At 42.1% G+C, this 26,376-nt stretch overlaps 3 protein-coding genes across 4 annotated transcripts in view; 1 reads left to right on the top strand and 2 right to left on the bottom strand.

Moving 5' to 3' along the window:
* Positions 1-1,469: 1,469 nt before the first annotated feature.
* LOC114797826 (hepatocyte nuclear factor 4-alpha-like) lies at positions 1,470-15,389 on the bottom strand. 2 transcript variants are annotated; one of them, XM_028993023.1, is made up of 10 exons: positions 15,175-15,389; positions 6,326-6,500; positions 5,739-5,833; positions 5,016-5,122; positions 4,760-4,915; positions 4,022-4,109; positions 3,782-3,934; positions 3,339-3,575; positions 3,128-3,250; positions 1,470-2,876 (listed from the first exon to the last, which is right to left on the bottom strand). In XM_028993023.1, the coding sequence occupies exons 1-10, from the start codon at positions 15,212-15,214 to the stop codon at positions 2,734-2,736; spliced, it is 1,317 nt and encodes a 438-aa protein (XP_028848856.1). In that variant the 5' UTR covers positions 15,215-15,389; the 3' UTR covers positions 1,470-2,733. The 2 variants fall into 2 exon arrangements, with proteins under 2 accessions (XP_028848856.1, XP_028848855.1); XM_028993022.1 differs by lacking the exon at positions 15,175-15,389 and adding an exon at positions 7,806-7,937.
* Positions 11,989-26,376, top strand: part of LOC114797825 (TBC1 domain family member 25-like) — a 31,831-nt gene continuing 17,443 nt past the window's right edge. The window contains exons 1-2 of the mRNA XM_028993021.1: positions 11,989-12,127; positions 12,243-12,330. The gene's annotated coding sequence lies outside the window, so the exon portion shown is untranslated. The remainder of the gene's footprint in view (positions 12,128-12,242; positions 12,331-26,376) is intronic.
* Positions 22,014-24,531, bottom strand: LOC114797827 (peptidase inhibitor 15-like). The gene is made up of 6 exons (XM_028993024.1): positions 24,485-24,531; positions 23,807-24,086; positions 23,428-23,546; positions 22,926-23,028; positions 22,676-22,791; positions 22,014-22,464 (listed from the first exon to the last, which is right to left on the bottom strand). The coding sequence occupies exons 2-6, from the start codon at positions 24,062-24,064 to the stop codon at positions 22,332-22,334; spliced, it is 729 nt and encodes a 242-aa protein (XP_028848857.1). The 5' UTR covers positions 24,065-24,086; positions 24,485-24,531; the 3' UTR covers positions 22,014-22,331.

The raw sequence follows: 26,376 nt of genomic DNA, 5'->3' as shown, positions 1-26,376 counted from the left end.
TACGTTGGTAGATTCTCACTGAAGGCATCAGAACTATGAATGAACACATGTGGAGTTATGTACTTAACAAAAAAAGGTGAAATAACTGAAAACATGTTTTATATTCTAGTTTCTTTGCTCTGATTACTGCTTTGCACACTCTTGGCATTCTCTTGATGAACTTCAAGAGGTCGTCACCTGAAATGGTTCTCCAACAGTCTTGAAGGAGTTCCCAGAGGTGTTTAGCACTTGTTGGCCCCTTTGCCTTCACTCTGCGGTCCAGCTCACCCCAAACCATCTCGACTGGGTTCAGGTCCGGTGACTGTGGAGGCCAGATCACCTTTTATTGTTAAGTACATAACTCCACATGTGTTCATTCATAGTTTTGATGCCTTCAGTGAGAATCTACCAATGTAAATGGTCATGAAAATAAAGAAAACACATTGATTGATGAGGTGTGTCCAAACTTTTGGCCTGTACTGTGTGTATGTGTGTGTGTGTGTGTGTGTGTGTGTGTGTGTGTGTATATATATGTTTCTTTTCCTTCTTTTGTTTTTTAATATTATTTTATTGGGGTCTAGATTGGGGATTGTTTGAGCTGTTTTCTTTTGTAACCTCTTGAAAATATTGTTATTTCTCATGCTCTAATTCCAATAAACATTTTTATTTTTTAAAAATGAAATAATTTATCACACCTAATATTTTAGCATTGACATAATTTAACAAGCCAATGAAACCTGCTGTAACCTGTTTGTTTACATTACAGCAATGCTTAAATATTAGGTGTGATAGGCTATGAATTTTTTAAGTGTAGCCAGTGTTCACTTTTTACAGTGTGCAGTCATTATTTGTTACATGCATTTATTATTCATACAATTGACATCATATTCTGTCATTTCTGTGTGTCAAATTATACATATACAATCTTTGAAAGAAAGACTTCTTTCAGGACTATCATCAGCAATTGTTTTTATGGTGTTTTATCAGGGAGCTGTAATACACACCCTTGTGTATTATCCTTGACCACGCTCCGCCACGTCGCTGCAGCTTTTATCATCTTGTTTTCAAGCCTGTCTGATTTTACTGCCAGTCGAGATGACCTCTTCTTTAAAGGCTGAAGACGTCGAGTACGGGGGGAGAGGGGTACAACTTTCAATGATATGAACATCATAACATTTGCCAGGAGGAGGCAGACATCTGAAGCAATGTCAAATGTCGTGTCTGCTGAGCTAATTCAGTTAAACCATTTACCAATGCATCCAGTTATGTTTGGACACTCAATATTTACATGACAAACAGAGCTTGTACAAAAATTTGCTAACACAGATAACGTTGATACACATCGTTTTTTTTCCCCATGTTAGCCAATTATGAAATTAAAAAGCACACAGTGCATGCTGCTTTTGCTTTTAATCCTTTCGTCTTTAACCGAAATAAATATGTGGCGAGGTATGGACGGATGGGTAGATGAACGACACAGCACAGGTATGTGTAAAAATAAAACCTTGGTGTTTTAATTTCATTTCACATTTCACACGTCAGACGCGGCCCTCGAACAAACAGCGTCAGAGCAGTGCACCATGCTTCAGCATGCATGGGTTCAAACACAGCACACACATACCCATATGTTCATCTGGAGCATCAGAGAGACTAGAAGAGCGGTTTGAGGGTTCGTGGTTTGTGGTGGCCGCGGTATGTTTTCTTTTTTTTGTCTCTGCTTTCAGCACAACCTTGACTGAAATTTACATTGTATTTACAAAAGGCCTTGAATCTGTTGCCCAGACTGACTAAAATACAAATTGCACAGTGTCTGTTCAACGGATAAACATCCGTTGAGCTAAAAATGAGTGATTGTTTATTATTATTATTATTATTAATCGTTGTTGGCAAAATTACACCCTACCCAGTCAAATTCCCAGTTACTGTAATGTCGCCAGTTACAAGCTACCAGTGCTTCTCTGTTCCTGGAGACCTATGCAGCCACAGCACTTTCATTCCAGCCCTTAGTTCATTACGATTAGGTGCTATAGTTAGAGTCTAATAATCCAGAAGCCTGGAAGCACAGAAGGTCGTAATGAAAAAATAATGCTAGACAACGAATGGGAATCCCAAGGCAGAGAAAGAGTTGTGAACCATACTTATAACATGTATTATAACATTATTGTAAAAAAAATACTGCGCAATACATTATCATCATTCTCATCCAGTTTGAAATGACCTGTTAATGGTAACATCCATTCATTTATTAAAATTATTTAATAAATCCAGCTTTAGATTACCAATGTACATGAGAAAAAAAAGAATAAAACGCTTGTGGAACACTGGGGTATTGTTTCCCAGTGTGTTCTGCTTAATGCATCCACGCACAAACATGAATGCTTTATCAGAATGAGGTCAGCTTGCCATGCTCTTCTCATGGCATGACGTGCATGTTTCTCGAGGTCTTCCATCTCTGTTTTATTGGTCTGGAATTATTTTATAACTGCCTTCCTTGTACTCAGATTTGAAAAAGTCAGTAGTTTTTTTTTTCCTTTTCTTTTTTATCGTTCAGCAAATGATACATACAGTACAATAATATTCAATAAAAAACTAAAAAAAGAAAAAAACTAACCAGTTCTAATTGCCTTCTTTTCCAGTCACATTCCTGTATCTGCACAAAATTCATTATAGAGACACCCGTGTGCTTCCGTGTGTGTGTTACACCAACAGAAAGACTCGGTAAAAGGCTAGAAAGCTGTACACTGATGCTGGAGGTCAGATGGTCTCTTGCTTAGTGATGGTGGGTTGAGGGATTGAGCTGGGCTGCTTGGGCACGGTTGCTATGACGCCCTGGGGAAGCTTGTAGTGGTCGGAGCCAGAAGTCGCGGGAGGGGATGGAATAGGAGTTTCAGGAGTGGCTGGAGGAAGAATAAAGCTTCCCTTAGAACACAAATGCGAATGTTGTGAATATATGAACTCCGGAAATACACATCGTGTTGCTCATGGAAGAAGAAATAAGCGCTCTTACAACATTTCTGAAGGTTTTAGGAAGGTTGAGGAAAAATAACAGTGGTTCTCTTTGACCACGTAAGCCTGATTATGCTGTGAGAAGCCAGTGGAGATTTACTCCAGATGCCAGCTGGAGCTGCTGTGAGAGCAGGATACTCACAGATTTGGCCGTTGTGGATTGGAGTTGCCATTGTGCTGGTTACTATGACGTTACTGCTGAGATGCTCCTGGACCAGGTGGGGGTGCAATGAGTGAGGAGCGTGGGGGGCTTCGTTAGCAGAGCCTGAAATAATGCATGCTTTAAAATGCTGCAACCCACTGTTTATGCAGTCTGGATGCGGAGAACCTAGATCACCGCAGTTGCTCCTCACCTCCTAGAAGCATCTCCTGCAGCAGGTTGTCTATTTTGGCCATGCCGAAGAGCTTGACGAACTGGATCTGCTCGATCATCTGCCAGGTGATGCTCTGCAGGGTGGGCAGGAGCAGTAGCAGCTCCCCGAAGCGTCCCCGAGAGTCGTACTGCCGGTCGTTAATGTAGTCCTCCAGGCTCACTTGGACCTGGTAGCGCATTCTCTTGATCTTGCCAGGGTCACTGAGGCCTTTAGCGTCTGATACAGCAAAGACAATAAGGTCACAGAAAGAGTATTATCTAAAAATTGAGTGGTCTGATGTACATTGTGGTTCCTACAAACAATAGGAAGTGAAGGTTAACAATATTCAGGCAAAACTGCTAAATTGTGTGCAAAGTAGTTAAAAAAAAAAGTAGATAAAAGTAAATAAAGTAGATAAAGTAGATTAAAAAAACTTTTCTTACCTGGATCAAAAAATACGATGGCTTTGAGACAGGCATACTCATTATCGTCGATCTGGAGCTCCTGGAAAGGCAGAACCAGCTCATCCAGAATCCTCACTGCCACCCGGCTCACCTCCAGCTCTGGGCAGTTCCTTGGAATTATGTGGTCATTTCCTGTTGGACGAAAGCGATTAATTTTGGCCTGATTGGACTAATACAGGTTGATGAAAGCATCATTGTCACTTTAACCACTGTCCTCACCCAATAGCAGCAGATCTTTGTACAACATGGATCGCTTTGCCGCTCCCAGCAGAAGGTGTTCCCCTGCATGGGCTCTCAACAGGGCCACCTAAAGCAGAATTATTAATTACACATGTTAACTCCAAGAACTAGATATGAAGCGGCCAAGGCCCAGTCATGAGTGATACATGTTCCCAGTGTTCACAGTTGATTGGACTCAAGTCAGTCAAAGATGGTTCCTCACACGTTTTACAGTGGTTATTGTGACCAAGTAGCTTTATATAGTTTTGAGGCTGCATTCTCCAAAGGTGACAGTTTCAAAGAAAGTTTCAAAGAAGAAGGAAGAAGGCATTTTCCTTCTCAGATCAAGATCTCTTAGTGGTCCTTCTGATCCGATTTATTATGTGAACAGTGTGTGTGTGTGTGTGTGTGTGTGTGTGTGAGTATAAGCGTGTGTGAAAATCCACTCACTGGCCCTCCCAGTCACACAACATCCACAAATGAATGATCAGGCTGTGGTGAGGGAGCTGTTAATGATTCTCTGTATCTCGCCCAGAGATGAGCCTCTCACACCAGCTCATCACATTCAAAACTGCACTCATCAAAACATATTAACCACGTTAGCTGAACCTCACACACACACACACACACCGGTCTCGCAACAAACAACAAACAAGTCTGTTGAAGATGCTCTGGAATTGATCCAATAAAGCAAACCATAAAAACATCTAGGCCTGTTCGGTGCTCCATTAAGCTCACCTGGTCGTCCAGCGGCAGGTCACAGAAGGCGGGGATGTATTTTGCCCACTCCACTAGCACGAGGAGCTGCTGCTTCATGGACTCACACACGTCTGTGATGGACGCAATCTTCTTTGTCCGAATGTCTCCATTCAAGATTGGCCCTGGCGATGAAATCTGCCGAGAGGCGTACACGTCAAATCCCGGCTCGCCCCCCTCATCCCTCACGTTCTGTGCTGTTCTGTAAAACTATCTGCACCAAAAAGAGAGGCCTTACTTGTCTGGAAAGAACATCTGCCTGGATGAGCGCGTTAATGGACGGTAAACTGCTGTCCTCGTAGCTCGATCTCCGCGTGCTGATTCTGTCCCTCTCGTTCTGTACGGCTGAAGCAGAGCAGACCAACATTTACAAAATTTGCATAAAGTGTTAGTATTATAGGCTTGATCCTGTAACTTCCGTAGGATACTGCTGAAAGCACAATCCTACTCACAATCAGAGTTTTTCATGAATTATTGCCGTTTATAACAATGGTCTTATGTTAAAGCGCAATGGTGCTGTTCCAATACAATAAGAAGAATGGCCGAGAGGTTGTTCAGAGCAGGATTATATGCCGTTTCTTTACATTTTAAATCAAATTCTCCAAGGTCCTCAGAAGTTAACCATGCCGTATGAGTTCAGCGCGGCGACTGTGAGCTTGAGCATTGGGGGATTAACGAGAAGATTAGAGGGGCGAGAGAGGGAGAGGAAAGAAAAGAAGAAAAAAAAACCCAAGGCCACGGTTATGATGCCTCCCTCATGTTTGCTCAGCAGATCCACGCAGTCGCGTCAGTGTGGCCACACTGACCATTAACTCCCCTCTGGCCCTGCAACGCAGCCCACGTGCTGCGGCAATGCCAACCTGTACGCCTGAGTCTGTTTGTGCTCGTGTCCCTGTCTGCGCGGGGTTGTTTCTGATTTAAAAAGATGTCAGCATCTTTCTGTTGCCCGGGGGTAAAATACCTTCTTTCTTCATCCCGGCCCGAAAACATTTCTTTAGTCTGCAGTATCGGCACTGATTCCGCTTATCTTTGTCTACTATGCACTGTCTGTTGAACCTGTGGAAAGACAAAAAAAAAAAAAAAAAAAAGAAGAAGCGTGTGTGTGAGTTAACAGTGTGTCAAACCACATGCAAGTCATAGAAATTGTTTACCAAAGAACTGTCAACAGCTTGGGTCTTGCTTCATCCGAGCTGTTAATTTATTAGATGTCGGCGTCATTACAGATGATAAATGATTTACCCTTTGTCAGATCTGCTGACGTGTCCCTGCTGACTGCTGTCATTTTGGTCGTCTGCATTAAAGATTTGGCAGTCTCTGATCTCCAGACAAGGGCCACGGAATTGTAAATGTACCGATGCCAGATCCCCTGGGGAATCTTTTTTAAATATTCGCCCTTTTTCCTTTAGTTCTTATTAAATAATGTCTGTCTGCGAAACATTTCTGTTCAAAACGGCACCACCAATTTTCCCATTTTGTCAGCTTTTTACAATGTTTTATGACATACTCTGGGACAAGATGGCAGGGCATGAATGGCATTGTGATGCTGACCTGCAGGAGTACATGTGGTTTTTACGAACACTTCGCCTGAAGAAGCCCTTGCAGCCATCGCAACTGGACGCCCCGTAGTGTTTGCCCGTTGCCCGGTCTCCACAGATGGCACACAGCGTCCCTGCGCCCAGGTGGTTGGAAGTGTTCATGTTGGTACTCTCAGCTGGGGAGGAGTCTAAACAGACAGGTGTCAATCACCATTAGGTCCATGTTGCACAGAAGCCAATTCCAGTACCTTTATAAATCCAGGTAAATACAATGTGAGTTTTTCTCCTGTTACCAGAGTGACATCTATAAATAAAAAAAAATACTACAGTCCTCGTAAAAAAGATAAATGCAATCAGTATCTCTGCTTGGAAATTCACTGCAACTTTTGGTACAAGGGAGACAGAGTGTGATGGTTCATCGTTGTCAGTTCTTATCATGTATTCTCTTATTGATTCTGTCTGGGCCAATGCGATTATAGGCCAGAAGCTCCAACTCTGTCCTCAAGTATTCTATTCCTTAAATCTGGGGAATAGAAACGAATAGGAAATTGAATGAATGAGTAACGTGACATTGAATGCGATGAGGTTGCATTTATTTTTTTGCTGAAAAGTGGGCTAAAGGGACAAAAATTCCATAAAACATGGTTTCAAACATAGTCCAGCAAAAATCTGTTTAAAAAAGGTTACATTGTATTGTTTTGTCTAGGACTAAATGCCACTGTTATTGAAGTTACTATCATCTGTCATCATCCATAATGATTATCTTAGAAACCAGCAGCATGTACAAAATCAGCAGTCTGATAGTATCAGTTTGCACTATGAAGTGATCACGTTAAAATTAAAGCAAGAACATTGATCAAAGGGTCAGTGCAATTTGCATTTTAATAGTTTTCAGAGAATGCAATGTCACAATTGATCCAATCGGTTCTTGCCCCACACTCACACAGGCTTCAAGCAAAGCAGCAATCTGCATCACAGGTGATACTGGTCATGTATAGACACTGATACAGCGATGGGGGGGATTGAATCACGGGGATCACAGACAACTCTGCCACGGGAGAGTAAGAAGCCAAACATTTCCATGTCTCCGGTCAGCACGTCTCGCCAGCAAACAGAGAAACTCAATCCAGGCTTTTCACCCTAACACCTTATATAGTGTGTGAGAACAGCCAACCCTCAAAATCAAAGACACCTCAATTTACACCTGGGGATTCACGTGATGTAAAACCTCCGCAAGATGAAATTCGATCAGAGCCACAACAGCCAGCAAGTTCGAACATGTCACTCAGCACTGTAAAAAGCTCTTTTAAAACTCTCATTATTATTACTCAGCAGATGTGACAACAAAATGCATACTTTCATGAAGACGTATCAAAACACCAGCGAATCTATGTGCCGTACCACAGTCTAGCAAAGCTGGACAGCACCTAGTATGGACTTGGCTAGGCCTAGTTTTCTCAAAGTTCCCAGTGGGCCTCTGGTGCCCAACTCACCTGTGCCCATTGCGAGCACCTGCATGTTTTCAAACTCCAGGGTGGTGTAAGCCGGGTCCAGGGCCTCGCTATAGTCAGCCATCTCCATGTCTGCCAACGTGTTGGACAAGCGCATTCTCACTGAGCTCACAACTGGGGGGAAAGACTTGTCCAGGTGGACAAGAGAGGACCCCCCACCTCAGAGGCCTGGCCCCGCCCCTCTGGAAGGCAGACACCCCTGAGTGAGAGGGGTGGAGAGGTGTGTGTGTGTGTGTGTGTGTGTGAGAGAGAGACGGACAGGAGAGGCCTCGGTTCTTAGAACGGTGGATGAGGAGGCCTTGGTTAAACATCAACCTGATGAGTTCTTCAGGACCTCAATCACCACGGCCTCTCACAGAGATAACGATATAACGTGGCTGAGATTTATCTAGCTCTCTTTCTTCATCGTTTATTATGCTTGCTGAGATGAAACTGTAGAGGAAAGCAAACCTACCCTCATTTTACCTGTACTTTAACTCACCACTTACTTAACAAATATTGTAGACCTGTATCTTCATTTAATTTAACTTATATTTTATTTATCTTTGTATAAAACTTATATTTTATCTATCTATCTATCTATCTATCTGAGCCACCTCTTGCTCTGCACAAAGAGGATTTCAGCCCATCGGCATAGAAACACATCAAAACATTTCCTCTTTTTAAACACCTGAAAGTCAACTTTAGAGGAAGCATCATTGTTTTGTTTTTTTTTTTTTTTTAAATTGAAGGTACTGAATGAATAGCAAATATTCTTATAAAAGTGTTTATTGTACATAAGTGATACAGTGACAAAGGACAAGCAGTTAATTGGGACCTGCTTGAAGCTGTTGCACTGAACTTGACCACAACCACAACAATTCTGCTAATTCTTGCGCAATAAACAACAGCAATATCGCTAATGGGGTAGAAAACACTTCTTTTCATGTAAAAGACCGCATTGTTCTGGCAGTGCCCAAGCACGCGTGATCTTCTACGCTGCTTTCAGTGCACACTGCAGCACGGCACAAACCAACAAATAATCAATTAGAATAATCAATCTGATGCTCTAATATCATTTGGACAGGCGGTATAAATTGCATGTTGCTTTGCTGATTTAGCACTATTGGCAGATGCTCTATCACAGGTGTACATGAGATGTGGGTTTGCATTGCATTTTTCGTTTATTTATTCATTTTTATCACTTGATGAAATAGATCATGGGACAAACACATCAAACACTGGGCAGAGACCTGCATGAAAGGCAGGGATGACATGGCAAAGAGGAGGTTTATTTGTGGAGGGAAAGTGACTGTACGCTGCCAGAGGTCAACGATCTGAGGGTCAGCCAGCCTTTGCGACCGTAAAAACAGGCTAGTGAACTTATTGTGTGCCCACTTTTTTTACACAAACACACACACCTGTACACCAAAAAAGAAAGAAGACTTCTCATACTACAGATTGCAAATGTGTTTATGTTTTTGTGACCATCATATTTTACATATAAACCTAATTGTTGAATATATATATAAAATGAGGTAGCCTACATTTGTAGGAGTGAGTTTGGGCATGAGTGTATCACTTTTATGGATCATGAGTGTTGAAAAAAAGGACAATGGATAAGTCTATTGGGAGAGAAATGACTTCAATACCATTGTGCCAATATTGAAAGAACTGGAAAACACCTGAAACTCACAAGTACTCACAGGGGACAATATACATTGCATTGCATTTAGCGATAGTTACAAGTACAGTCACACCCCCCCAGAGAATCCTTGGGTTAATTCATCTTGTTGAGAGACACAACAGTAGCAGGAATTGAAGCTGAAGAGCCCATTGGATTCCAAGACCTTCACATCTAACTGTAAAAAAACTCAAAAGTGCAAATAAACAAAACTATTTATGGTCAAAAGTGTGTGTGTGATTAATTAACATATAAGTGCAGATGATGCTGAATAAACAGTCGGGAGTCAGCAGTTGTGATTTTTTATTTTTTTGCAGGAAGGAGTGCCACTTCGGGGTGTTAGCCATGTTTGCTCACGGCAAGTGGACCTTTTTCCCAATTTCCCCAAGCTCTGAGGATCTGTATATGGGAATGACTCACACCTTGACAATCTTATCTGCTCGGCTATTAAAACCCTTTATCACTTCAGACATCTTAATTTTTCCCTGAACTCCTATATACGGCTGCACAATAAAGTGTAATCTATCTGCAAGGTTACAGCTGTATCAGCCGCTCGGCGTCCCAGATAACTTTGCCCACATCAGCACTCTCCTCTCCCCTTGCCAGCAGTGTGATTACATTACCTCTTGATGTCTTTCTTAAACTGGGCTGTTTAATCAGAAAGGGGCTGTGATAGTCTTATAGTTGTGGTAACGTGATGACCCCCGACCCCCCTCATTTGCCATGACACTTGCACACAGAAAGGTGCAACTTTTGGTGCACAAATAAGCACGTGTCTGGAGTCAGGATGATCAGGAGCATGTTGATTTCACCTTTAAATCAGCTCATAGACTAAGACATTTTGTGTTTGAGTGCCACTCAGATCTTTTTTGTAAATCAATGACCTTTCTGACCATCTACTGCCACTTTTCACCAACGTGGTAGAGTGACGATGCACAAATTTCCTGCATAAATGTAGGTGTCAGGATTGCCTGCAGCTGGGCTCCACACCGGAATCCAATCCTGACGCCCCATAAATGCCGGAAGTTTCCGCCCGTTCGGGGTCGCTGGCATTTTCGTGAACTTCAGTTGGTAACACTGTTTGTAATTTGAGTTCTGGCAATCGCCACACGCCTACGGGTTAGTTTTAGTTTATCTGTATTTAAGTTAAATCGTTTTCGGCCACCGCGCCATTGTTTATTTGTATTTCTTTGGTTATTGTATAATAAAACCCCCTTCCCAGTATGTCAGACCTCTGCGCTTCCTTCCCCCGTAAGTCCGTAGTCGTGACAGTAGGCCACTTCTAAAAAAAAAACAATACGTCTTTGGGGGCCTGAATCCTGACATAAGTGGCCTGACACTGGTGGAGCAGATTGGGACAGATTGGTGCAGTGGCTGCCTAGCGAGTAAGGAAGCAGGCCCAAAGTCGGACAGTGTCAGGTTTAAATCCTGAACCGGCGAAGTGCCTCTGAGCTGACGCGGCGCCTTTCATGGCTGCTTACTGCTAACCAAGGTGATGGGTCAAATGCAGAGGACACATTTCATTGCGTGCACCATGTGCTGTGCTGCAGTTTCACAATGACAATCACTTCAGTTCCTTTCACATACTAATGTGGCCCATATGTGGATGAGTTCTTCGTGGTCCGACATGATCCATAATTCATTGCTCTGAACATGGCTGCTTCAAAAGGAAACATCACCCAATGAAAATACTTATATAATGTTAAAATAAACATTATGCTCCACTAAAATAGTTTGTAATGTGTAGAATTTCTAGGGAGGCATTTTGGGACACAATCGTTCCAGCTTTAGATGATCATCTCTATTGGCTGCAGACCTACCCAAGATATACCCTGTCCTATTATTCCCACAACTGTGATGGTTCTAATGTCATGGACTATTCTAATAGTTCCATGTTGCTAATGATGCTGGAAGAACCAGGAATACATTTGTAGTTAATTGTATGGAGGCTTGACTAATCACTTTCAATCAATCACTTTTCTATTGGAAGGTGCATCCCCAAGCAAACTGGTGCATGTTATCCTTTCAGTATATGGATCTACTTCAGGGTCTTCATCTGGACATGATCATACAGAAGGTGCACAAGGGGGTCATTAGCAGAAGTGCAAAACCATGTCCTTGCAGTGACCTAGCAGTGGTTGCCAGTCTTTTCATTCTGCCAACACAGTAGACATAAATTGGACACTCAGTATAGCACAAAGCATGTAAACATTCCAATTCGCCAATTTGGAGGAAATAAGCTACTGGCATCTCATCTCCTGGCACAGTGAACTTTAAGGTTCTTCCTGACTGTCCTCACTCAGGTGTGTGGCAGACGTGCCATGTCCCTTCTTGGAATGAGTCACCCGGCGTGCCGGGGCTAAAAGTCAAAGGCCCGCTGAGAACTGATGTAACTCTACTGCCTATTTTCCCCTTTGAAACTTCAAACTCCAGTTTGTGAACAAAGTCCTGTCTATCTTCAGAATAGGGATCTCCGACCACTGACCAAACTCCATCTGTAACTGCAGCCTATTTGTACCTTCTCCCGAATTCCTGCGTTTCATTGCCTCTGTTTGACCCAACCGATGGAGCTTGAACCGGCCATAAAGCAGGACACAGGGAAGAGGAAACAGCACTTTCTTGAGAGCTGGATAGAGGCTTTGTATGTCCAAGGAAACAGCATGAAGAATACCAAGGAATATCTTCTTTTTCTGGAAATATCTGGGAAAGTGTGGAAAAGAGTTCGTTTTTTTTTTTTTTTTTTCATGATACGGAAGGACAGTAAGCATGGACCGAAGACGACAACGAGGTGCAGATCAGAGGCCAGTGAAAAAGCTCTACAGAGAGGGGTGATGGAGCAGATAGGTGAGTGTGGTGACATGACAGAGACCTTGTCAACAGATAACCATCAGCTAACCACACAGCTTGTGCAAGCCTCGTTTTTCTGGTCAGGGCCGAGCAGCTTGTGTTCTGTAAAAGACTACTGAGGTTCTAGTGGGCTGTCATTCTTATGGTGGGTTTTAAGGCAGGTCTACAGTGGTGAGGTAAATGAAGGAGTAAATCCGATGAGTTGAGTTCTGGGTTGATAAGCGCTCTGCCCCTCCCCTCACCAAGCATGTGTTCTGAGTTTCATAATGTTCCATTCTAAGTCGTAAACCCCATTATTTTCTTAATTCTCTGAGATGTTTAGCCAGAAAACCGACTCACTCAACAGATCTGGGGATGACAGGACAACACAGCACTGTTTATACTGTTCCTTAAAAATCCTCTCAAAATCCTATCAAATAGATTGATACAAATCATATGAAAGTCATGTTCATGCCAGATATCCATTTGCTTGCTTTTCCTTTACAATCTTCATTTTGAAAGTGCTTCAAATATGGTACACGTTAGAAGCAGGAGACTTAATCCATTGTCCAGGGTAATGGCTGTTCTCATTCCAAACGATTCAAGGCCATTTAAAGAAACACCATTATTTCCTAGTAGAAATATTCATAGTGATAATTTTGTGATTTCAAATGTCTTAGGACATCCAAAGAAAAAGCTGTTCTACAAACTGATGTCTGTCTTCAGCATGAACATTTTTAATATCAACAAATGCTCAGAGCTCTGGTATGGTATGTGCAGATAAATATCCTGTTGGCTTTCCCACGGTTCTGCAGCAGGCATTTCAACCAGGCATGCCATGGGTTTATGTCTTAAGACATGTCGCATGGCCAGAGCAGACTCCTCCATAACGATTAACTGAGACAGTTATCTATGAAGTTCCCAGAGTCCTCACCCCGCTGACTATTTGGACTTGGGCTAATGATAAACCTAGTATTGCCCAGCCTCCATAAAATATTTTATTTAAGACCTCAGCGTCATAGGGTAATAAAGACATTTGCAAATACTGGTTGACATTGTAAGAAAAATGCCCCCCACCCATCCCCACCGCCAAGCCACATTACACTAACCAGGACGTACACACGTACAAACGGAAACTGATCAGTAATGATTGGATTGGATTTCTTTGTATTGTTAGAATTTGCATATAAAACACAATTGACTTTTCCTTTGACCAACATTATACATTGACTCAGCAAAAACACTCATCACTGAGCACATCAAGTCCTAATTTCTGTCAAGACTGGAAAACTGAAGTAGCACTCGGCAAACTAAATAAGTAAACAATTGCATCAATAAACATTTTGACCAATGCTCTTCGTAAATCAATCACGGTTGCAGATAAGACTCTTTCAATGATTAACTGATATTTTGCTGAGGATTCATTTTGGGTCAGGATCAGCCTGCTATGCGAGTGGCGCTATGTCTACCCGCTGAATCTCTACAATTTTAAATGTTTTTTTTTTTTTTTTTTTACTTTGCATGAACCCAAAAACAACAAAATTTTTGTGCCACTGAATTCACTCAGAAAGAGCTTATTATAATATGCAAAAAATCGTAAGTTATGGTTATGGTGCAAAATTCAATTTTCTATTGAAAATAAGAATAGGATCTTTATAAGGACAATCCAGCACAATTTTAACGAGTATAATGATTGGAAACCGACATAGCACCAGAGCTGCGCGTCCAAATTCAGTGCTCATCAGCATAATTGATTAGATGCGTATTTATTTAGTCAGACCTCATTCTGCAGTGTGGCCACAGCACAGCTCAACGTTTTCAGATGTGAATTCTGCCAAGTGGGTGTCACTTTTGGTCATCGTTTATAGAGGTACGTCAACATCTGTTTTAGTTGATAGGGCATGCATGGTCAAATGCTCTCCATCACTGCCGCTGAACAATAGCACCACCATGTGGCCAGGACAGGTCAGAGGTCATCACACATCAATGCATACTGTCTGCATGACACTTTCTACGAATCTGTCCTAATAAACTGACATTCATGAGACACCAGTTCAATACGACGTCGTGTCCTAAATCAAAATGGAGATGATTTATATGAAGAGAACAGATCACTTACTACCATTGTGTCCCTGAGCAAGACACTTAACCCTAAGTTGCTCCAGGGGGGACTGTCCCTGTAACTACTGATTGTAAGTCACTCTGGATAAGGGCGTCTGATAAATGCTGTAAATGTAAATGTATATAACTGTGCGGGACTTAACCGAGATCAATATTTACTTTTACTTTACTTTACTTTACTTTACTTTACTTTACTTTACTTTACTTTACTTTATTTTATTTTACTTTACTTTACTTTACTTTACTTTACTTTACTTTACTTAGCAGACGCTTTAATCCAAAGCAACTTACAAGAGGATTTTTTTTTTGTACTGTGATTTTGGTAGATGTCTGTGTGTGGGCCGATACATTATAAGATTTGTATACTTAATATATGAATGGTAATTAAAAATAAAAAATATTGACTGTGTGGCTGCAACATTTGCTACATTGTTTTGTGTCCTGTAAATTAATATAATGCATGGCATAATATCGTGTGCACACTGGTTCCAAATAAAGCAAGGTCCACTACAAAAACATTCTCCAAAAAGCCATTCCTGGTGAACATGCGCTAAGGCAAATTCCTAGTTCTCGCAGATCTACTCCTTCGTTCTAATCTTCTGTAAATGAAACATGGTGTCCTCAAAACTAAGCCAGCCAATCTAACAAAACATCGATATTGCACGCACAAATACAGACACAGTCCTTAGTAAAGGTTTGCGTGGATGTTCAGGTTTATGGCTAAGTGTGACTGTGAATTACCTGCAGTGGTGAAGGAACCTGCGCCATGTTCCCCGTACATCCTGCTGAAGGCATTGAGTGGGCAACTTTGCTGCCACTGCCCAACAAGGCCTCAGAGCAAGAGAGAGAGGAAAAAGGAGGGTGGGGAGGTGAAAAGAGATGGAGAAGGGGATGGAGAGACAGCAAAGGGAAAATGAAGGAGAGCATGGAAGGAAAGAGAGGCGGGGGTAAAGGAAAGAGGCAGCAACAGGGAAAGGGGAGAGAGAGCGAGAGGGCTGAGGCCGCGTTTAGGGCCCAGTGAGGGGAAAACGGGGATTAGTTTTTAATTCCTGTCACAATGAGATTGAGCACTGGGCCTAATAGTGTCAAGTGTACAGAGTATGTAATCCAGCCTCTCCACACACACACACACACACACTCAGGTAACATTGTTCATGGTGGAAAAGTTAATAGGCGATGCTTCTAAATTAAAAGTATGTAAAAAAAAAATACCTGTTGTAAACCTATACAAAGATTGTGTGTGGAACATCATCAGGTCTTTCATTTAGCTTTGACTCTCTACTGCCCTCTAGTGACAGAAACAAAAAAGCAGTTTTCTTGTCAAATACAGAGAGCGGCGCAACATCATGACCATGTAATGACATCTACGCCGAAATGCAGTCACAAAGGATAAATGTACTAATGTACATAGTACTAAGTACTATGAAGGTGTAGGTATACTGCATATGTCGTCAGTCTTTGGCACAGCTGACCGGGGTTTGAATCCCGGCTTCATCATCCTAAATTTATAAAAGGGGCATTGGTGGCCTAGCGGGTAAGAAACAGATCCGTAATTGGAGGGTCGAATCCCGAGCTGCCGAGGTGCCACTGAGGTGCCACTGAGCAAAGCACCGTCCCCTCACACTGCTCCCCGGGCACCTGTCATGGCTGCTCACCAGTTCTTTGGGGCAGTGGTTTGGCCTAGCGGGTAAGGAAACCAACCCGAAAATCAGAAGGTTGCAGGTCGAATCCCGTACTGCCACTAAAGTGCCACTGAGCAAAGCACCGTCCCCACACACTGCTCCCCGGGTGCCTTTCATGGCTGCCCACTGCTCACCAAGGGTGATGGTTAAAAGCAGAGGACACATTTCATTGTGTGCATCATGTGCTGTGCTGCAGTGTTTCACAATGACATTTTCTAAAATAAACACATTTTATTCTGACCAGTTTCATTAATCTTCAATACATCTTTAGTACCCCACTTCAGTACCCCCACCTCCCCTTTTCTGGTCACTTTATTAGACCCCCCTGATAGATAGTGGAAGGTTGTCAGCCAACCATTTCACTATTTAGCTTCTAGACAAAGAAACTCTGATATGATCTGGGTGTGGGAAAATACGGAGGAGCTGTCCTGTAACCTAATTTTGTGACAATTCCCTATGGCCACAAGCTGGAAATGGTGCCTTAGAATGGCTGACTATGTTTTATGTACAGCAACCATTAATCTGCAGTAAACCAATTGTTACATGTTCCAACAGAAGACTGCGGAGGGCAGCCTCCATCGGAGTATCGCTGTCCTTGTGAGCACCACTAGAGTAAGGGACCCTCTTCAAACTACTTAAGCTGCAATTTACAGAACACCGTTACAAAAAAAAAAACCAAAACACTTACTGATGAGCTGCGAAAGCTCTGCTGCCAAATAATTCAAAGAAATCAATTTAGTCTCACGTGTCCATATTAAGATTTTGTTTGATTCATACACAAGTTTGCGGCCTAAAACATAAAATAAATCCAATAACGATGTCTACAAAGGAATGTCCCACAAACAGCCTTGTCTCTATCAAGTGTACTGGGTAGGTGTTCCAATTAAATCACACTTGTCCAACAAGTGTGATTTATTATTGTCACTTTTGCCTGTTTGCATGAAACTCTGCTAAGATTTTAAAATGTAATCTCACTCAATTGACCCCAATCCCATTCAACTGACTGCAGTACTATTTCAGGAAAAGGAAGAAAAAGTTCATCTAAAAATATCTCCGAGAGGGGTGAGCGGAGTGGCCAGCTATTTTGGCGGCAAGTTGTTTCTGGGGTCCTGTTTTGTGTGTAAGTGTTAGATTCCACCCGCCCTCTTTCAGATAAGTCGGCTGGTGCTTTTTAAGAAGTGACCCGCCGGTCGACCCAACAGAGACTGCAGTGTGCGAGGGCCTCTCCCTCCGCACTCAACAAACAGACATCCTCACAGCACTCGGCTGCTGTTTGCGTTTGGCCAACCGACCCTTCCAGCACTGGAGGCCAGCTATTTGTTCAGGTTGCAACCATCAAGCAATCAAGTCTCCTTCTCCCTGTAACATGTGTTAGCCCTTCACATGGGCTACCCTTCAGCAGCATGGCTACATGATATAAATATAAATGGTGAACATTTGTTATTGTTCTATAACAATCACTTCAACCAAAATGCATTAAAAATTAACTTATCTGCTTCTTCATTCATTGTGACCTAAAATGGGTCGCTTTATCAGGCCAAAATTTAATCATATTGCCCAAAATATGAAATTAACAAACTATTTAGTGTGTGTGTACACAAAGCCAAAAACCAGAGCCTAGAAAATTGGACAAAACAACATGAACACTTGACCAAGTGTTTAAATTTCAGTTGCTCTAATGCTAGAAATCTCAGCTCTAAGGGGGCATCTTTCTCTTGGAGAAATAACATGACTATGACTGGTTAGGTTTGTAGTCACTGGATTTGAAAGTACAAATCCAGACAAGGATTTTTTTGTCAACTATTCAGCTGAGCATCAATGCCCATCAGAATCCAATTGTTTGTAAGTTGACAGTTCCTGACAGTAACATGAGGCGGAAACATCTGAACCAAATCTAGGTGCCGTTAACTGAAGTCCTGTCCTAGCTCAAAGCATAAAGGATTATTAGATTCATTATAAACTTTAAAATCTACAGTACAGGACCAAAGTTTGGACGCACCTTCTCATTCAATGTGTTTTCTTTATTTTCATGACCATTTACGTTGGTAGATTCTCACTGAAGGCATCAAAACTATGAATGAACACGTGTGGAGTTCTGTACTTAACAAAAAAAGTTGAAATAACTGAAAACGTGTTTTATATTCTAGTTTCTTCAAAATAGCCGCCCTTTGCTCTGATTACTGCTTTGCACACTCTTGGTGTGTCCAAACGTTTGGCCTGTACAGTACATTAAACTCTCTCACCCCTGCTCTCAGAACAAGGAAAGCATGGATCTGATCATCTGCTCTCTCACCACTACTGACACCTTCTCGAACCTGATCGTCCTGCTGGGCCATTTGCGGCCGGTTACGTGATGGGCGGAGAGGAGAGGTATTCTCCTCTTCTCTCTCTAGAGGGTCGTGCGCCTGGCTGCTCTTTCCGTGGAGGACAGTGGAGACATCTACGTATTCAGAACCATGATGACAGCCATTGAAGGTTGAAGGAAACGGTGACAGTCGCTCAAAACCCCTCCGGGCTGCCAGGATTGGGCAGAGCTGTGGGCACTCAGAGCTGTGACAATTGACCGCAAATTGGATTTCATCACTGTGACTATATTCACTGGATAAAGTCTTGGAGAAGCTCGCGGCTTTGCGTAGAAATTGATGGAGCAGACCAGGGACTTTAAGAGGGCTGTGAAATGACAGCTATTAATCCTTTCTTTTCTGCATTTGGCTCCGCTAATCAGCACCGGCCTCGGCCAAGGTCGTTCTGAACCAACATCTCCCCTGGAAGGCGTGGCATTTTGACTCTCTCTCTCTACAGACATGGACCCACCAACCGCACCCTCCCCTATCCCACGCCTTCGCTGTCGGTCTGTTTGGTTATATTTTGTGTAGGACGTGCTTTTATTGCTGAGGTTTGTTTTTTCGGTTCCCACAACGTACTCCCAACGTTTCTCCTGTTCTGTCCTCATGTTATCCTGTCTTTTTCCTTGGTGCTTCTGATGATTTCAGCACCGCCGTGGGTGGCAGCCTGTTACGGCAGTTCTCTCCTATGACAATGTGACTTTCCCACTTGTGGGACTTATAAAGTGCCATCATTTACAGCATTTATCAGACATCCTTATCCAGAGCGACTTACAATCAGTAGTTACAGGGACAGTCCCCCCCAGGAGTCCCCCCATTTAGGGTTAAGTGTCTTGCTCAGGGACACAATGGTAGTAAGTGGGGTTTGAACCTGGGTTCAGTTCAGTTCATAGGCGAGTGTGTTACCCACTAGGCTACTACCACCTATCATAATTATCATCATTGTAGCATACCTTCGGCTAAAATGTTATAATGAAATAAATGTAGTTTTTATTGAATTAAAGGTTTAAAGAAAGATTTAGGAAGTAAAAGTGATAGGGTAAACTGTAAAAACAGAGCGGTCTCTGTGGTGGTGTGGTGCTGAAGCTAATCGGGCATCAGGGGTGATTAGCAGCCCAGTGGATTAGTCCAGCCCATGGACTTTCAATGAAAAATTCACCAGGGTTTGATATAAGGCACCAACAAAACATGTGCTTAACCGCCCAAAAAGAATAATTATGCGTTTGCAGCTGCATAATACCCGGACAATTAGCCAACAGCTAATACTTTAAATTCACTATTTAAATTTTTTTTATTGACCTTGAATTGAAACCAATAAGAAAGCAGGATTTTCTATTTTGTGAAGTAACATGCAAAGATGACAAGCTATATGGGTTCCAGTTCACCTTTTCCCCTCAAAATGCCCCTTAAAACACTACAACAAAATAATTACATTATCTTTATGACGATTAATGGTTCTGAACTTTGTTTAAGATGAAAATTTACTCATGGATGAAGTTATCATTTTGAACCATTAAAATGAATAATGCTTTGTGTAATGTTGTCTTCTTTTGGTAGTTTTATTTCCCATTTTCCTTCTAATAATGCAATAAAGCTGCTTTAGAAACAAACACACATTATAGTCATTTGAAAGACATTCAGGTCTGTTCTCTCATACTGTTCCCACATCTCACAAATCAAGTCCAACGCTCCTGAGCTGCCATTCCTCCTACATCTAGCACCTTTGCCACACCTCCCGATTACAGGCGTGTTTAAAAACCCACTCGGGAATGGCGATGATGCTCTTAGCATCTCTGGAAACTGAGGCGGGGGGAATAAACAAAACCAAAAAAAACAAATCTTCTTCTTCTCTCTGTGAACTTGTGACTCCTTGATCAGTTCGTTCTTGATCCCCTAATCCTCCAAGGTACCCTCTATAGCTTTGAGCTAACAAACTGCTTCAGCACACCAAGTGTACTCACCGTCCGTTTCGTCCATGCTGGTGCTGACCTGAGTGTTCACGTTGACCATCTTGCCTTCCTTCACCACCTTCCGGGCTTGTTTGTGAACTTCAGGAGTTTTTGGAGAAGTTGTTCCCAGCGGGCTTTATTCCGAGCAAGGTGTCGTTGGCGCGAGGTAAGGCCGGCACTCTTGCTATCTTATTGATTTTCCTAATCTGGGCAAATGTGGGTGGGGAAGTTAAACAGTAACCAGCTCGTATAGAGCCCGGTCTATATCACAGCTGTAGCTATAGCAACAAGATGAGGAGAAACTCAAATAGACTACCTGTCATAATTTTTCCTCGTTCTCGTTGTTCTTTCTTTTTCTTTTTTCTGAATGTGTGTGTCCCTCTCTCTCTCATTCGCCCCTTTCCTGCCATGAAAAATGGAGGACTGACTGAGTCGGAGGAAGAAGAGAAAGAATAGGTGACAGAGAAGCAATATCCAATATGTACACATGCACACGCACTCAGCGTTTCTTGTGGAAGATTTTGTGGAAGGGAGTGCTATCAAGTTTTGCATATTTGATTGTAATCTTTAATATTTTCCTGTATGATGCTGTATAGTTACAGTGGGCACATGTGTCTGTTCCATTTCTTTATTGCTTATCAATGCACATAATAAATGCACAACATATAAATAGATATACATATAAATATACGTGTTACGTATCGAGTCTTTTGTATTTGTAACAAATGTCGTAATGGCCTTTCATTGGTGCATTTTATTATTACATTATTCTAATGTCACAGCTTGAAAAATAACCCAACACCCCAAACAGAGTTTCACTTTCGCAGCTGTGTTTTCACACACTCGTTCAGCCACACACAAGCTGCACAGACCAACTCTGACATGCACTGATAGTGTGGGAAAAGATCCAGCTTCTAACGGAAATGCGCAGCACTTCCCACAGCTGTCACACTAGCATTCATAAAAGTGGGAGTGACCGTCGCTGGTGGCTTCACGACTGTTTGTTGCAGATAAATAAATCGGCATGTTTTTTTTTTTTTTGTTTCATTAATGAACCTTCCCGTTGATTTTGAGGCCAAATTGCCCGCCATTTTCAAGCAGCTGAGCAATGGTGTCGGTTTTTATGGCTTTAAAAGCCATTTTAGAGTCTGTTTTTACAGCAGAATGGTCTTTCAGGAAGACTGTTGTGCTCTAATGAGGCGATAAAGAAGGGAAAAAACACCTGAACTGAAAACACACACACAAAGTGAAGCTCTGCACTCTTGTTCGGTGTGGATGGATACTCTGTCCTCCATCGGATATAATGAATCTTTTATTAGGAAGGACATGTTGACAGAGTCATGTTGTGGACCTTGCATGGCACAACTTTTTGGGAGACAACGCGCATTTTAAAAAGATAGTAGCCAAGCAACAACCGAACACGACGCACTGCACAGCACACAAACGCAAATGGCAAAATCTACAGAAAAACTTTATTACCTGTACATCAAAAACCACAAAGAAAGTGCTTTGTTCTCCATATTAAAAATTAGCTTGGATGTGAAACAACAAAAAAGAACAATAATAATTTTTTTAAAGATACAGTGCAAAATTTTTTTGGGTGACACAGTTACAAAGGACAAATAATACATTCTGATCAATCATTTCTTTAGAATGTACAATGTAAAATAGCCCTTTGTTCTTCATTATCCATGTAAAGGGGGCATATGAATTGGATAAACAATATTCACATCAGAAATATGGCAACAAATTGAAAAAAAGAACACAATGACGACAGGTTACTGAAAGAATCTAATTAATAGTGGTAATTTGACACTGCCACATGCAAAAACTAAAACCTGTGTTGCAAAATGTGTCTTATTTCTGTCGTCATGGGTTCTCGGCTCATAATAACTGAATGGGTGTGGGCTGCGGTAACATCTTTAAGTCCACCTGTTGTGCTTGCGCGAGTGACCTTTGGCGCACTGGTTTTTGGTGCAGGCGCCGCCATAGCTGGAAGGACAGGCGGAGCATGGCTTCCCTGTTTTGTATGGTGGCTCGCCCACCCAGTTCCCTCTGAGGGAGGAATAGTGAAATGTCAGACTGTGCACAGAGCTCCAACCCGTAATATGTGATGCATTATCTATGCATTTAAATCTACAAGTTTTTAACAAACATATTGTTTTTAACAAACATAATTTCTAAAGTTGTCACTATGCTATTATCATTAGAACAGAGTCGCAATGCTGTGTAGACAGATTACACCACTTTTATGAAATGCACTTACTTTATAGAGTAGTTGCACACCAGTAGGACAGCCTGCTTCCAAATACTACCAAATACATGCATGTTGGAGCATCTGTTGACAGCACAGCCAATCCTGTTAGTGTTGGCCCAAACCATCTGGAAAGGAGCATGTAGACAATCTGCTGTTGAATTTTGCAACAAAACGTGCTTATTGTGTTTGCATTTGTATATTTATGTGGTAACACCTTATTAATACTAAGCGGATTCCATCCTTGGCACTCAGGCCTCACCTGTGTGTAGTGGGAGCAGATGGCCCCATTGCAGCGGTTTGGGTAGGAGAATGACTGCCTCTCGTCATGCCACGCCCGTACCATTTCAATGATGGAGCGATACCTGCAAGAAAATTGCAACAAGGAACTAGCTGTGCAGTCATAATAATTACAATAGCTGTTGTAAATTGAGGGCTTTATTCCTGAAGGTTTGCATTGCAAGTGTGGACTTAGAGACTAAAGACCAGATGTTCTTGTGTATATTTTGGTATCTTTTATCAGTATCTTCATCATTTGACAGGTACCAACTTGCCAACATGTATAAGCTAAGTTGAGGACAGTGGGTGTTTAGTTGTATTTTAGTGTGTGTATGTGTTTGTATGCAGTAGAGCTGCAGTAGAGCTGCTGCGATGCTTGTGCAAAGCATATTTTAAGAAACAGCCTCCAAACAACTTCCTTTATTGTTCACCACGTGCAACAGAATTTCCACAATTTCCATGTATTATAAATGTAAACGATTTACCCCCCAGAGTTGATGGACAGGTTCTGGCCCGTGTGCCTCATGATGTGATGTGGGCCGTGGTCCCATATGCAGCGAGCAGCCCAAGCGTCCGCTGTTTTAGCAAGCCTCTCATCCCACACCTATACTCGCAAACACATGCAGATAAAAGCTTAATGTATGCCACATTCAACATGCATTTCATATTATTCAGGTACATAACTAGGAACTACACATGTTAAAAAAAACACAGAAGAAATGTAAGCAAATGGATGTACTTTTTAAGTATTTATTTTACTTTAGTGTACTTTTTTTAATAGAAAGTTTTGTATGATTTACCATGCTTAAAATAATTTCCACCCACACCGCAGTAAAAAAAAGTCTCTCCTGAGTCAGTTCTCACCATGTACTCCATGTTGGCCGCTGGAGGGAAGACTTGGGAGCGCACACGGTTGTGGTACTCCAGCAGCGCATTCATGTCACTTCTGGAGATGTAACGCTTGCGTCGGCTGTGCGGCACGCTGGAGTTGCCGGTCACCAGGCCTGTCCACTCAAGGCCGTGAAGGACCTCAGAAGCGTTTGCTGGCATGGCATCGGCCCTCATGCATGGCATTGCCCACAAGAGGGCAGCAAAAAAGAGGCTTTCTGGGTGGTAATGCATGTCTTCATTCCAGACTGTGTCTCTGTAGGAGTCACAATAAAACAATTAATACATTTTACTCTTTTTTTTTTTTGCTAAATACAGTTACAGTACAATAAAACAAATTAAAAAATGTCTAACAACAATGATCATGTAAAGTTCTGTATTTAATGAAAGCAAATTACTGTCGAAAAGAGCATCAGTGAACATATGTGAATGATGCTGACATGAAAATTTTTTAAAAAGCACATTTTTTAAAAGTATATAATCTAATATCTTTACAAAAATCACCTTCATCTCAGGCTCATAACCATAATGTAGTCACAATAAAAATAACAGTTTCCTTTAAAGTAGTAATTCAAGATAAATCCATTAGTTAATTAGTTTGTGTTTAGTTATGACTGTACTGAATCACACAGAGAAACGAAAAAGAATACACACCTTTCAAGGTTTAGTCCAGGCGCACTGAGCAGATCTTCCCCCAAAGACCGACTGATGCAAATAACGGCAGCGACATGCGGGGCAGAGAGCTTTAACATGGCCCACGGTCTGACGTGCAGGCACTCCTCTTTTCTCCTCTTCACAGCTTCGTCCTCCTGCTGAGGGTATGGCCCTGCGTTGGAGCCGTGATTTACTGTAGATCTCTCTCTCTGTCTCTTGACACATGCACGTACAGTGCAAACACACGCCGTTTCACTTACAGGCCCACACCTTTCCTGTGAAAAACTGTAAAAAAAAAAAGTTGTACTTTCTGCGATGGGGCCTATTGTATGTGGAGAATGGCTGTGCCATGAAAATGAATTAATACTAGGACACAAAGGGTATTTCATAACTGAAAATTGATTCCAAATATCTTTCAAACAAATAAAGTATAATACAAAAAGAGTGCATATTTCTGCTAAGGTGTTTGGTTTGGCAGATGCTCATCTCTCCATTAAAAATGCTTGTTTGTAATGGAATGGAATGACACAGTTTATCGTGCACCACCTTGCTTGCTTGCTCCTGGGTAAAACACTGTAAAAGGCAGAGTAAGCAACGATCAGGATGAGTGACGGCGGAGAGGACAGGGGGCCGTCTCTTCAGCTGCAGCCAGACTCTGAAGTCACCCACCACTGAGTCAGCGGATCCTTCCAGCTGTCCAGGATTCCAGGAAGTCCCAGATTCTGCGGCCCCGTGCCATGTGTAACATATGACACCGCGCAAGCCCTGGCGGTGCCAAGGTACACGGCAGCACTCCCACTTATGGGACAGTGGGGTCACTGGGGGCACTAGGAGAGGAAGCAGAGCCCATGACAGATTAGCCGTCACTCCAACAGTGGCTTTTATATTTACATGGAGAAAAATGTGAAATGGTGTTCCTGCAAATTGGATAAAATGGTGTCTGCAAATTGGATAAAATGTGGTAGAATTGGGTTTATGTGATCAGTGTGATTAAAAAAAACATTTGTGAATAAAATGCATAAAATAATATTATAACGTTGAATACACTCTGTGTTCATATTACAGCCAACCATGCTAGTTCTACACTGTCCAAATGAAGCCCAAAATTATATAACATAACCTCTGTCCAGATGCTTATGTACAGTACTTTACTCTCATTGATACTCATGCAAAGAGTAAGTAACCTCATTCTCATTCATGCAAAGAGCCTGAAAAAATGGTTGAACTTCATGTGAACACTAATGTGCTATAGCTTTGTTCCACACAAATTTGTCACAGAGCTGACAGGATCATATGCTGCACACATTGGCCCGGCTTCTGCGGCCCCACGAGCTGTGTGAAATTCCTGTCGGGTGCTACTACAAGCTCTTAAGCGGGGAGATGTGCTCTTCACGCTGACGTTTTATCACTTGGCAAATACTCTGGCCCATGCATTTATAGCGCAAAACACCCATTTATCACCATTACGCCGTTTACTGTGAAAACGGGGGGCGCTGCCGGAGCATGATGATCTCATTCGGCATTAGTCATGGCCTCACCATGAACCCATCTGTCTGTGAAAAACGTATTTGTGTCTCATGCATATACATGTTATTCTAGGTATCAGCACTTTTCATGTATGGAATAAAGAAACACATTTTTGCATTAATAAATTAACTCTAGGATGTGAAGAATTAACCTGGATTCACTCTCATAAAAACTATCTAGATGAATATTATTCATAACAAAGAATACTGAAGTAGCATCCGGATCTTCAATAATGGGGTGTGTTGGGTAGTGCTGTGGCATCACACCTCCATGGTTGGTTCAGCTTTGTCTGTGAGTGACAGTTGTGTGCCCCCTATGGTGCTCCGCCCATTTGGTAGGTACCCACCCAGCAACCAATAAGTTGT

Source organism: Denticeps clupeoides, chromosome 10 (assembly GCF_900700375.1).
Source record: "Denticeps clupeoides chromosome 10, fDenClu1.1, whole genome shotgun sequence".
Taxonomy (NCBI): domain Eukaryota; kingdom Metazoa; phylum Chordata; class Actinopteri; order Clupeiformes; family Denticipitidae; genus Denticeps; species Denticeps clupeoides.
The sequence above is the reverse complement of the archived record's forward strand: the minus strand, read 5'-3'. Positions and strand labels throughout refer to the sequence as shown.

Bases quoted from the DNA above. Each gene is read 5' to 3' on its own strand.
- LOC114797826 (XM_028993022.1), bottom strand. From the start codon at position 7,920: ATGCGCTTGTCCAACACGTTGGCAGACATGGAGATGGCTGACTATAGC. The intron at 6,501-7,805 runs GTGAGTTGGGCA...CTGTCTGTTTAG, and splicing joins GGTGCTCGCAATGGGCACAG to ACTCCTCCCCAGCTGAGAGT. The intron at 3,251-3,338 runs GTGAGGAGCAAC...GCATTATTTCAG, and splicing joins GCAGGAGATGCTTCTAGGAG to GCTCTGCTAACGAAGCCCCC.
- LOC114797827 (XM_028993024.1), bottom strand. From the start codon at position 24,064: ATGCATTACCACCCAGAAAGCCTCTTTTTTGCTGCCCTCTTGTGGGCA. The intron at 23,547-23,806 runs GTGAGAACTGAC...TTGCGAGTATAG, and splicing joins CGGCCAACATGGAGTACATG to GTGTGGGATGAGAGGCTTGC. The intron at 22,792-22,925 runs GTGAGGCCTGAG...GCTCCTTTCCAG, and splicing joins TCTGCTCCCACTACACACAG to ATGGTTTGGGCCAACACTAA.